The 13621-nt window shown below is 39.0% G+C and overlaps 1 protein-coding gene across 10 annotated transcripts in view; it reads right to left on the bottom strand.

Annotated features, from left to right (window-relative positions):
• LOC120538749 (ryanodine receptor 1-like) overlaps nt 1-13621 on the bottom strand; it is a 364839-nt gene that overhangs the window by 190303 nt on the left and 160915 nt on the right. For all 10 annotated transcript variants that reach the window (XM_039768185.1, XM_039768186.1, XM_039768187.1 and 7 more), the window contains 4 exons: nt 9184-9370; nt 8796-8907; nt 8523-8643; nt 8134-8303 (listed from right to left, as the gene is read on the bottom strand). In XM_039768185.1, coding sequence (XP_039624119.1) covers nt 8134-8303; nt 8523-8643; nt 8796-8907; nt 9184-9370 — 590 coding nt within the window. The remainder of the gene's footprint in view (nt 1-8133; nt 8304-8522; nt 8644-8795; nt 8908-9183; nt 9371-13621) is intronic.

Below are 13621 nucleotides of genomic sequence, written 5' to 3'. Positions count from 1 at the left end.
TGAGCTGCAGTCAATAAACAGTATTCTAACATATGTGTTCTGCTGTGTTCCAGGTGAAGAAGGGTAGTGTGGAGGGTCTATGATACAGCATCATCCACATATCTGTTTGGCTGGTAAGTAAAGGCAGGAATAATTCTATTGATGTATGACTGCACAACCTTTTCTAAACAATCCATGGCCACTGAAGTGAGAGAAAATGGGTGGTAATCATTCAGACATGTAATTCAGGGCATTTTGGGCATGGGAACAATGGTGCTTTTTTTGAAAACCTGTGTCGTGGTTGCCTATTTTAGGGATGAGTTGAAGATTTTAGTGAAAACTCCAGACATCTTTGAGGCAGATATTTAGCACCCATGGTTGTAATCTGTATGATTCTGCAGCACTGTGAGGGTTAACCGTCTGGAATGCTTTGCTTTACAAACCTTTCACTCAGTGATTTAAACTTCAATACTGGATAGCTTTTCCTGTTGTTTGGCTTTCAATGGGAGCATGGAATACAGTATGTTGAGATTGTCAGGGAATGAGAAAATGAAAGCGTCTGTCAAAGATCATTTAGAATGTGTGAAAGTCAGGCAAAAATTAGATGTGCCTTGAACTGCCTTTTTTAAGTAAAATTCTAGAAAAGGCAGTAATTACACAGCTAAATGATTACTTGAATAAACATTCTAGTATTGACAAGTTTCAGTCAGGTTTTAGAACAAATCACAGTACAGAAACTGCACTAGTTAAAGTAGTAAATGACTTGCAGGTAAATGCGGACAGAGGCTGTGGATACAGTATGTTCTCTTACAATTGACAGCAGCATTTGACACCATTGATCAGAGAATTTTTATAAATTGCCTTAGTCAATGGGTGGGCCTCTCTGGCAATGTCTTAAACTGGTTTCAGACTTGCTTAACAGGTAGAAAAATTCTTTGTTAGTTGTGGTAATTATACTTTCGAGCCCCATGGCATTTTATATGGTGCACCACAATGATCTATTCTGGGTCCACTGCTCTTTTCGATCAATAGTCTTCCATTAGGTCAGATTATCTCAAATCACAAGGCCAGCTATTTCAGCTATGCAGATGACACACAGCTGTATTTACTGATAGCACATGATGACCTTGATGCTCTTGGCTCTCTGATCCTGTGTCTTATTTGTATTTCCAAAGGGATGAGTAGTAACTTTCTCAAACTAAATAAGGAGAAAACAGAACTCTTACTTATTGGCAAAAATGGATGTTGGGGTGGTATTAGAAATACACTTGATCCCATAGGTTTAAAAGTCAACTCGGAGGTAAGGAATTTATGGGTAACTATTGACTCTGTCCTAAATTTTAAATATAACATATAGGTAGTCCCCAAGTTACGGACATCCGACCTACGACTTATGAACGGGGCCTTAGCTGCAACGCATGCGCCTCAGTAACTGCCACTCTGTCATCTTCGGCCTGGGGATGCTGCAAGCGGTGGCTGGACGGAGGCTTTGGGGGGGGAGATTTCACTGCTCGCGCAGTGTAGTGTCCCTCGGGTGGCTCCTGGCAGCAAGAGGTGACCTGTGGTTCGCTGCCCGCCCACCACACCGCTGCAGCTACTGCTCCTGACTGGACACAGGCTGGATGGAGCAGAGGGGGGCGTTTCACTGCCCGCCCACCACACATGGCTGCTCCGTTTATTCTCGGTGGACGGCTGGTAATGCTGCAAGCGCCGGTTGTGGCTGGAAAGAGGCTATTGTAGGTGAACAGGGTGGCAGGGGGTAGCATTGTAGTGTGCCTTGGGTGGCTGCCTGTTCAATAGGGGCAGTGGTGGGCGATTCACTACCCGACTTTGGCCGCACCTAGTTCATTCTCGGTGGGTGGATGCTGCAGGCAGCATACTGTAGTGGAGGGCGGGTGGTGAACCGACCCTTGCCGCCCCGATTCATTCTCAATAGCAAGCCTGCTTGTACTGTTACGCACATAGCAGGAAGCTGTCTCTTGTCAGTACATCAGACGTGTTGATGACAGGTGCCTTCCTGCTGTGATAGCGTGTACAGTGCTGTGCAGAAGAGCTCATCTTAACCATTTGTCTTCACCTTTCAAGAATGTCTCTGAAACACAAATCTGGTGCAAGTGCTGGTGATACGTAAAGAAGAGAAAAACCATCACCATGGAAAATAAAGTAGAAATAATAAAAAGGTCAGAGAGAGGTGAAACTCCATCCTTCATTGACACAGCACTTGGTTACAGTCGGTCAACAATCGCATTTATTAAAATAATGTACCTGTTCTGACTTACATACAAACTTAACTTAAGTACAAACCTACAGTCCCTATCTTGTACGTAACCCGGGGACTGCCAGTATTAATCAGATTACTAAGACTGCTTTTTTTACTTAAGAATATAGCTAAAGTTAGACCTCTTACAAAACACTGAAAAATTAGTTCACGATTTTGTTTACAGTTGACTAGATTACTGTAATGCACTCCTTACAGGACTACCTAAGAAAGACATCAATTGGTTACATTTACCATAGAATGCAGCAGCAAGAACCTTAACTAGAAAAAAGAAAATCCGAGCACATTTCACTAGTTTTAGCGCTGTTACTTTGGTTACCCATGTCATTTAGAATTGATTTTAAAATACTACGAATGGTTTACAAAGCCTGAAATAATCTTGCACAATCGTATATTTCGGAATGGCTGTCCCCTTGCACCCCTGGTTGTAACCTCAGATCTTCAAATGTAGGTCTGCTTATAATTCCAAGAGCCAAACTGAAAAGAAGTAGTCAGCCTTTTGCTGTTATGCACCTAAAATTTGGAATACTTTAACATTAGAAATTCACCACTCTAATACTGTACAACAATTTAAAAAAACTTTTAAAACCCCTTTATTTTAAAATGGCTTTTTTGTGGCTACATTTTAGTTGTATCTCTATTAGTCTATAAGGGGACTGACTTATCATCTTCCTCTGCGTTCTGCAATTCCATACTACTTTGTAATATTCTCTGCTGTCTTTTCTGGTTCTTCTGCAGTGGTGATCTGTGCCACCAAAACCTGATCAAGGTACCATGTGCCCCCTTTGCTTACGGATTGAATGGCAGGTGTTCCACATGTCTGCATGACCATCAACATCAAATTCTTCCACGTGAAGCATGAAAACTATGGTCCTCCTATCCATTCAACTATATATTTTTCTTTGATATATACTACTATTTGATATATATAGATGTGTCATTCAGAATTGACTTTAAAATTCTGCTTATGGTTTATAAAGCCTTAAATAATCTTGCCCCATCTTATATATCGGAATGTCTGACACCTTATATTCCAAATCGTAACCTCAGATCCTCAAATGAGTGTCTCCTTAGAATTCCAAGAACAAAACTTAAAAGAAGTGGTGAGGCGGGCGGCCTTCTGCTGTTATGCACCTAAAATCTGGAATAGCCTGCCAATAGGAATTCGCCAGGCTGATACAGTAGAGCACTTTAAAACACTGCTGAAAACACATTACTTTAACATGGCCTTTTTATAACTTCATTTTAATCGTAATTTAACTTAATCCTGATACTCTGTATGTTCAATTCATCATAACAACTACTCATGGTGGCTCTAAAATCCGTACTGACCCCTACTCTCTTTTCTGTTTCTTTTTCCGGTTTCTTTGTGGTGGTGGCCTGCGCCACCTCCACCTACTCAAAGCTTCATGATGCTCCAACAATGATGGACGGATTAAAAGGAAGAAGTCTACGTGACCATCATCATCATCAAGCCCTTCCGTGAGAATCCTAAATCCAAAGAGGACTGTTTCATTTATGTTAGGTAGAATGCCCAGAGGGGACTGGGCGGTCTCATGGTCTGGAATCCCTACAGATTTTATTTTTCTCCAGCCGTCTGGAGTTTTTTGTTTTTTCTGTCCCCCCTGGCCATTGAACCTTACTCTTATTCGATGTTAATATTGATTTATTTTGTTTTATAATTATGTCTTTCATTTTTCTATTCTTTAATATGTAAAGCACTTTGAGCTACTGTTTGTATGAAAATGTGCTATATAAATAAACGTTGTTGTTGTTGTTGTACTGTATAATATCATTGCCAGATCTTGTTTGTTTATGTTTTATACACTCCTTTTTATTTAACCTTGTAAAGCACTTTGAGCTACAATGTTTGTATGAAAATGAGCTATATAAAAATGTTGTTAATGTTGCTGCTTGAGTTTTGCATTATAGACCCTTTTAGCTTGCTTATTAGCCTTTTCAAGTGCATATCTTTCTAATTTATATAGTAATTTATGACTGGAGATTCCCAGGTTATATTTTGTGAACAATTTATGTGGAAGAATAATTTCAGGGTAACATGGCATTCAATTTAAAGAAACAGCATAAAGGCTTAGTAAATGTCAGAAACCTGTTCAGGTACACCAGTAAGCCAGATAAAGGTCAAGTCAACACCAAAATGTACACTGAAATATTAGAATTTGTTTAGAAAAAATACTGAGAAGGTTAAGTAAATAATGTGCCAGAAGAAAGGTTCATGTAATATACAAAATGTACTGAAGGATGACTAAGAAATCAGCAGAATGGATAGTTATATGCACAGAAATTTAAGGCATGGTGGTGCAACACAAAGGTATAAGAAGAACCAGAATATAATATAACAGACTTTTATTTTAAATACATCATTTGGGTGTAAACCAAGGAACCAGACAGAGTAAAATGTATTGATTGATCGATACTGTATATAAATTCAGTAGTTTATAAAATGAACCTCTATTCTTTGTTTCTCTGACCATTCTGACCAGGCTGTAACACACTGCTTTTGATGAATGCTCCCTCCAAAGCGTTTTGCTCAGGAGTAATTAAAACATACCATGAACAGATTTTCTCCTGCCTGATTTGTCCTGTTAGAGGATGTTTCTTTTTTAATAAGATGTTAACTTTCTACCACATTTGAAAACACTGAGTATTCAACAGTGACTATTCAAGCCAAAGATAAACACTTTCCTACTGCCTTAAGAACAAGACATTCTGGCCTACATCACGAACAAAAACTACTTTTCCTGAACGTCTGTAATACACAAGGTTAAAATACTAATACAAACCTGAATACATGCCGAGATATTAGGACAAATATGACAACATATTGAGCATAGCAGCATTACCACACCAGGGGCCTCATGTATAAACGGTGCGTACGCACAGAAATGTTGCGTAAGAACTTTTCCACGTTCAAATCGCGATGTATAAAACCTACACTTGGCGTAAAGCCACGCACTTTTCCACGGTACCTCATGCCTTGTCGTACGCAAGTTCTCCGCTCGGTTTTGCAAACTGGCGGCACCCAGCGTCAAAGCAATGGTACTGTTCTTGTGTGATTACTCATTATTTTCATGACGCGGCTTTATAAATACACTGAAACTAACCGCATATTGTTTATTAGTGTAATGCATCTGATTGTAATTAACTCGTAACAATATAATGGTCCAGGGAACAGCCATAGTATTCCAAATGCCATAACTGCTTTAGCGTTCTTCTTCTTCTTCTTCTTCTTCTTTCAGCTCCTCCCGTTAGGAGTTGCCACAGCGGATCATCTTTTTCCATATTACTCTCACTGCACGACTCGGAGTATTTATATCACTGTATCTGAGTGTGAATCACAGCAGCAGCTGATCGGAAAGAGAATTATCGGTATACGGCATTAAGGACATGCTGTCTCAGCCACGGCAAAACGTTTCAAAGCCTTTCCTGTACAGACCTCGCGGTTCAAAACAGTTTAATCCCAAGATCTTTAAATGCAGCCAATCAAGTGCTCCTTGTAGAACTATTTGTACTTATAAGTACAATCACCCCACTGTAAACTTGCACTATAGTTATAATATCGCACAACCTGAGCCACTTTATAAAGCGCGTATTTACATATGATGACGATATAATTTTTAAGGTGAAATGCAGCAAAATATGTTTGTTAAATTATACAGATAAAACTTTAACTTTATTTAAATAATCTATATTCTTCACTGGGAGTGTCGTGAAGGATAGAATAATTAAACATGTACTACGAAGATATTTCAATGTTCTTTAAACGTTTTGAAGAATCGGCGCTAAGCTTACAGATGGCTTAACGTCTATTACAGAGCTGATTGTATGGCGATCGGTTACTTGGGGAAAGAAAAGCAAGGACTCTTGGGCGTACGCCAATATATATTGAATATAAAACAGAAAGAGAAAATAACAACACAGCTAAAAACGCAGCGACAAATTTCGGCAAAAGTTAAATGCTTGTGTCATGAGCACAAACGTTCTTTAACTCCTATCATCATGAAAATGATATCACATATACATCTCAGTATTTTAGTTATTCAGAGAGCTGTAATATCACGGATGTAATGGACTCTGTGTCCAGTTGGAGGAAGAGAGCCGGTTTAAGAAGCAAGTAGTGATTCACACACATATAGCACATAGAAAATCAAATACAAAACAAAGCATTTAACGTGCTACTTTAATTACGATGTGATTTTAGAAACTGGTAATTAAACAATTTTAAGATGAATTTTATGATGTTCTACTTTAATGACAAAATAAACTACATGATTAAAGTGGAAATGCTGAGATTGAAGTTGACATTTCGTGCTTTTTCCCCACCGTGTGCCTTTTTCTCTGTACCCTAATAAGCTTTCATATGACACTCAGACAGTGGGTTTACAACTTGGCTTTCCACGGCAACTTTGATATGTGACTTCTTTTTTATTTCCGGCACTGTGCGATTTTGTGGATGTGAGCTTTCGTGTTTCTCCAACACGCTATGTCACTCGATCAACTTCATTTTGATGATTATACCACGGTTTATTTGAACAAATAGTATGTTTTTCCTTTGCCTCCACTTGGTATTCGCTGAAATTCTTATATTTTCCCCGTGCTTTTCCCATTGTCTTTTCACAGAAGGCTGCGCTTAAGGGCGATTTATATTGATTTGCATATTCAAATAGGCGTAATTCTGGGAGGATTTGGGGCGTTACATAATGCGCGTTCACGAGCGTTAGTTTTCACGCTGGTCGGGATTTATGTAGCGGAAGAACGTGGAAGTTGGAGTACGCACAGATTCCTGCATCTGGATTTTTCTGTGCGTAAGCACATTTCGGCTTTTGTGCTTACGCCATGTTATAGTGCGAGTTCTACGCACGGCGTTATACATGAGGCCCCAGGTGGTGGCATTATTATAGAATTATAGTTAACACCTTTCTGTTAGTTCTAAAGAATAACTTTTAAGGAAAGTAATACAGCTAATGGATTACTTTTAGTATGAAAATCAAAAGGTAAAAATACTCCTTTTGGTTGTAAAATTTGACTTTATACTACAGGTTTGGTCCAAGAAAAAATATAATAATGCTAACAGTGTACTGGTGTTTTCCATAATGAATTGTTTATCTCTTTATCTATTTTTTCTCTCTGACACTGCAACAGCCAATTTTTAGTAAATGCTTAAAAGCCATGCACAACTTCTAAAACACATCTATAAAGTAGAGAGGGAAATTAATGCCCTTCATTCTCTCCTCCAATATGAAAGATGCACATATTTGTCCATCACTATTATGGAAAAGTATTCCTTGATGACATGAAGGTAAAATTAGCTGCTTGGAAGTATCAAACTCATATTCCATCAAGAGTTAAGACAGGAGTGTAAGAACACTTTGGTATTATTACTGTGTTGCCAAAAAGTGCTTGTGTATCACAGCTGCAAAACAGATAGACAGCTAATGGGTCAGTATCTAAAACATTGTCATAACTTCATTTTAATTATAATGTTACTTATTTTATGTTTATTTTACCATCTATTCTAAAGTGAAGCCTAAAGTACCCCACTAAGCCACCTCTTATTTCCCCTGTAAAGTCAGAATCATGCAATCTGCCAAAAGAAACATAAAATTCCACACTAAAAACCATCCAATAATATCTTATTTTTGTATCCTAAATGATTTAAGTAAAATAGATGACTAAAGCAGGGGAAAGAAAGGATTAGTAAAGTGTGAGAAAGATGTAAATAAAGTTTTATAGATTATGACATGTGTGCCAAAGCATTCTGAAGAAAAGAAAGAAAGCATAAACACAGTGAAGGAACAATGTTGCCTGATGTTATTTCTTAGGTTTTCTTTGTGAAAGAAGTGACTGAATCTTACCGTATCAAGAGATGCCGCTGCCCTCATATCTGGCAGAAAACCGACTTCCAACACATGTAGGAGGAAATCCTGGTTCTCAATACCATAAACACGATCCAGAAACAGTACCATTGGAGCTTTGTGGTCTGGTACAAAGCTGGCTGACATCTTGGGCTCAATGGTGTTTCCATCTGGAGAGATTAATCCACATTTAGCAAAATGTAAAATTTACAAATACCACTTAAAACTTCTATTACTGCTGCCTTTGTATTATCAGGATGATAAACAAAAAGGAAATAGTGGTTAATAAGAATAATCTTTAGTAAACATTAACTGATAATTATCATGGAGCAACTTAAAATATATATGGAAATAGCTTCATACTGTCTAACTTAGCTGGAGTTAATTACCTTTTCCAAAGGCTGGGATTTGTACAGGAAGGCTAATTACTCCCACAAGGTCCTCAATTGGAACAAGAGACCGAAGAATTGCCCGGATTCGAATAGCTTCACCTTTACCAGCTTGAATTAACTATAGTGTTAAAGACAAAAAGAGATCTGTTTCATTGTCTTCCAATATTTTTCCTTTGATTTAAAAATAAACTGTCCATATGCTGTGAACATTTCAGAAAAGACTAGGATTAAAGTCACCAGTGTTGAAACTGTTCCATCTAAACTACTCACATGCATCTCTGGAGCACAGCGCCCAAGCAGGTCAATCAGCGCAGAGTAGAAAGACATGATAGCATTCCCAAGATGCACTCTGTTCTCTTCCAGGGCCTCTTCTCCTCCAAACCTGCTCAGTAAACAAAACAGAAAGGAGACAAATGAAATATACAAGCTGTTCTGGTATTTCTGCTTGTGATAATGCCATTATGAAAGCTTGTCCTGCCATTTATTAATCACATCCTCTCAATTTTGAATTAAACAATAAATCAACTTTTAAATGAATAGATGAACTGTAATCTCTGTAATGATCATCAGGTAATTGTATTCACTAACTGTAACCTGATAATGTAATATACAGAAATTATATTTGATTTCTGGCATAAATTAAAAAAAGGTAGCTTACGGTCCAAACCGCCTGTCTTTTTTGACAGTTGGCCCATCACGGGCAGGGTCTTCAGAGATTTTGATTGCCTCTTCAACAGCAGCAAGTAATCCATTACCCCCCTCTCCTCGAAGAGCAGGTCCAAAACATTCAGGACGGCGAATAAGTAAACGAACAACTACATTAGCATTCTCTTCAACACTCTCCCCTATACAATAAAAAAAAACACAGGCATAGCAAAAAAAAAATGCATAGGGGTTAACATGCGTTGCAATATATTTAGAATATCCAAGAAATACCAGATGAATCATGTTATTAGTGTAAGTGAATAAACGTACATGATATGACTAACACAAATTGTTTTATTACTATAAATGCTACAAATAGTACTATAGTCATTACTGGGAGATTCTGATGGTCAAGGTATGGAAGGAAAAATGAAAGCCATTTCAGGGTTAATGGCTGAAGTATAAAACTTTTAGAGGGCAGAGTGGAAAAACTGTTCAAAAAGCCAGACATTTTTCATATTCTGTTTATGATAATATCTCAAGGCTTCTTGATTCTCTGACCTCTGACACTGTTGACTCACTGACACAATGTCTTACTTGTGTTTCTGAATGGATGAGTAGTAATATTCTCAAACTAAACAGAGAAAACAGAAATTTTAATGATTGGCAAAAATGAATATAATGAGGGTATTAGAAATAAATTTGATCCATTAGGAATAAAAGTCAAGACAGAGGTAAAGAATTTACAGGTAACTATTGACTCTGACCTGAATTTTAAATCACATATTAATCAGATTACTAGGACAGCATTTTTTCACTTAAGAAACATAGCAAAAGTTAGTCCTCTTATAAAACCTTGCAAGATGTTGAGAAATTTTCAGTCGGCTAGATTACTGTAACGCACTCCTCTCTGGAGTACCCAAGAAAAGACTTCAAACGATTGCAATGAGTGTAGAATGCAGCTGCTAGAATCTTAACTAGGAAAAGAAAATCTGAGCACATCTCTCCAGTTTTGATGTCACTACACCGGTTACTTGTGTCATTTAGAATTGACTTTAAAATACTGCTTATGGTTTACAAAGCCTTAAATAATCTCACTTCATCCTATATTTCAGAATGTCTTTCACCTTACACTCCAAATCATAACCTTAGATCTTGAAATGAGTGTCTGCTTATTATTCCAAGAGTTAAACTTAAAAGAAGTGGTGAGGGAGCCTTCTGCTGTTATGCACTTAAAATCTGCAACAGCTTACCAATAGGAATTCTCCAGGCTAATACAGTGGAGCACTTAAAAAAACTGATAAAAACACACTACTTTAACATGGCTTTCTCATAGCTTTATTTACATTTAATCCTGATGCTCTGTATATTCAAATAATTATCATTATCATTCATGGTGGCTCTGAAGTCTGTACTAACCCCTACTTTCTCTGCTGTTCTTTTTCTAGTTTTCTGTGGTGGCGATCTGCACCAACACCACCTGATTAAAGAACCGTGCTGTCTCTATATTAATGGATTAAAGGCCAGAAGTCCACGTGACCTTCATCATCAAGTTCTTTCATGTGAACCCTGAATACCATGAGGACTGATTGAGGTTATTGATGTTAGGTAGAATGCCTAGAGGGGGCTGGGTGGTCTTGTGGCCTCAGAACCCCTGCAGATTTAATTTTTTTTCTCCAGCCGTTTTTTTCTTGTTTTATCTGTCCTCCCTGACCTTACTTTTATTCTATGTTAATTAGTATTGCCTAATTTTTTTTTTTTACACAGGTAGTCCCCAGGTTACGGACATCCGACCTACGATTTACGAACGGGGCCACAGCTGCGATGTATGCGCCTCATTAACTTCCACTCCATCATCTTCGGCCTGGGGATGCCGCAAGCAGTGGCTGGAGGGGGGGCAATTTTGCTTCTCACGCAGTGTAGTGTTCCTCTGGCGGCTCCCGGCGTCAAGCGGTGACCCGTGGTTCATAGTCACCGGGGGCACAGCTATCGCTTGTGTGCAGACGGAGGCTTAACGGGGTGGTTCGCTGTCCACCCACTATGCCGCAGCAGCTATTGCTCCTGACTAGACGCAGGCTGCATTAAGCGGAGGGTGGCGTTTCACTGCCCGCCCACCACACATGGCTGCCCAGTTCATTCTCGGTGGGCGGCTGGTAATGCTGCAAGCGGTGACCTGGTTGTGGCTAAACAGAGGCCATTGAGGGTGAACTGGGCAGCGGGGGGTAGTATTGTAGTGTGCCTCGGTTGGCTGCCTGTTGAATGGGAGCGGTGGTGGGCGATTCACTACCCACCTTTGGTCGCACCATGTTCGTTCTCTGTGGGCGGACGCTAAAGGCAGCATCCTGTAGTGGAGGTGACTGTGTGGTGGGCGAATGGTGAATTGACCCTCGCTGCCCCCATTCATGCTCAATAGCAAGCCTGCTTGTACTGTTACGCACATAGCAGGAAGTTGTCTCTCATCACTACACCAGACGTCTTGATGACGGGTGCCTTCCTGCTGTGATATTGTGTACAGTGTTGTGCAGAAGAGCTCATCTTAACCTTTTGTCTTCACCCTTCAAGAATGTCTCTGAAACACAAATCTGATGCAATTGCTAGTGATACAGGAAAGAAGAGAAAAACTATCATCATTAAAAATAAAGTAGAAACAATAAAAAGGTCAGAGAGAGGTGAAGCTCCATCCTTCATTGGCACAACACTTGGTTACAGTCGGTCAACAATAGAATTTATTAAAATAATGTATCTTTTACGACTTACATACAAACTCAACTTAAGTACAAGCCTACAGTCCCTATCTCGTATGTAACCCGGGGACTGCCTGTATATTTGGTCCTTTTTCATCCTGTAAGACACTTTGAGCAACATCATTTGTATGAAAATTTGCTATAGAAATAAATGTTGTTGTTGTTCTTTAAAACAAGTGTGAATATAAGTGAGAAGCACTAATGCTTGGAAGGGATAGGTCTAAGATAAGTTTTTTCCTTGGATGGCTAAGCATACCCAGCATTATATACAGTATATAATATAATAAGGTGCAATACCTTGCTCAACTGGTTCTTGGTGGATAAGTATTTTTTCTCTTTTTTGAATTATTTGTAGAAATATTTTACAAAATGACCAACTGCTTGAGAAAATATTGGATCAAATATAAATGAACTTTAAAACACGAGATAAATAAAGTACTTAAGCAATTTTCCTGAAAAGGCACAGCAGAAACAACTTCTCATTTCTCTGACCTTATTACTCTGATTGATTCCTCTGATGTAACCACCATATGAGCATAAAAAATCGGGTCTGGATCACTCTGTTATGTCTAACTTTAGGCCTATTTCCAAACTACCTTTTTGTCCAAACTCTTGGAAAAAGTCATCTATACCCAACGGAAGTCCTTTCTGGAACAATATGCAATTCTGGAAGTGTTTCAGTCTGGGTTTAAAACTCACCACAGGACTGTGTCCTCTCTGTTAAGGGTTTCTAATGATATTCTTTTAACAGTGGACTCTGGTGACTGTGTACTACTTATGCTTTTGGATTTAACAGCTGCCTTTGACACGATAGACCATTAAATCCTCATCTCCAGGCTAGAGCAGAGGGTGGGCATCACAGGTTTAGCTCTCCAATGGTTTATGTCCTATTTCTCAGATAGAAGTTTTTGTGTCAGCATTGATTATTTTACTTCCACCTCTGTTGCCCTCACTTGGGAGGTACCACAGGGCTCCATCCTGGGACCTCTTCTCTTCTCCTTATACCTAGTGCTACTCAGTGCTATTTTTCGGAAATACAGTATTTCCTTTCATCTTTATGCAGATGATTGTCAGGTTTATTTCCCTCTGAAGCGCCACAGTCTATGTTCTCTCCAGGCCCTGCTTGACTGCCTTATTGACATAAGGAGTTGGATGGCTTTAAATTTTCTAAATTTTAATGATAACAAAACAGAAGTCATGCTATTTAGACCCAATGGCACCAGTAGAACCCCCTGCATCAACCTTTCCACTGTGGCTCGATTGGAGAAAATCATGATCACAAATTTAGGTGTGAAAATGGATCCCACTTTAAAACTTGATAGCCATGTGAACGCAGTGGTAAAATCTTGCTCTTTCCAGTTGAGGCGGCTGTCAAAAATCAAACCTGTCTTGTCTAAGCGCAACCTTGAAACAGTGATACATGCTTTTATAACATCTCGTCTAGATTACTGCAATGCACTTCTTTTTGGAATTAGCCAGGCCTCCATTGCTCACCTACAGCTGGTACAAAACGCTGCTGCTCAATTTTTAACTGGCACAAGAAAGCATGAGCATGTTACCCCGATTTTGGCTTCCCTTCACTGGCTTTCAATTCGTTTTAGAATTCATTTTAAGGTCCTTGTATTTGTTTTTAAATCCTTTAACGGTTGTGCCCCTCTTTATTTGTCAGAACAGCTGCACCCTTATGTACCGTCTCACTCTCTCAGG

The sequence above is a fragment of the Polypterus senegalus genome, chromosome 11, assembly GCF_016835505.1.
Source record: "Polypterus senegalus isolate Bchr_013 chromosome 11, ASM1683550v1, whole genome shotgun sequence".
Classification (NCBI taxonomy): domain Eukaryota; kingdom Metazoa; phylum Chordata; class Cladistia; order Polypteriformes; family Polypteridae; genus Polypterus; species Polypterus senegalus.
Note: the sequence above shows the minus strand (reverse complement) of the source record. Positions and strands in the feature narration are given on the sequence as shown.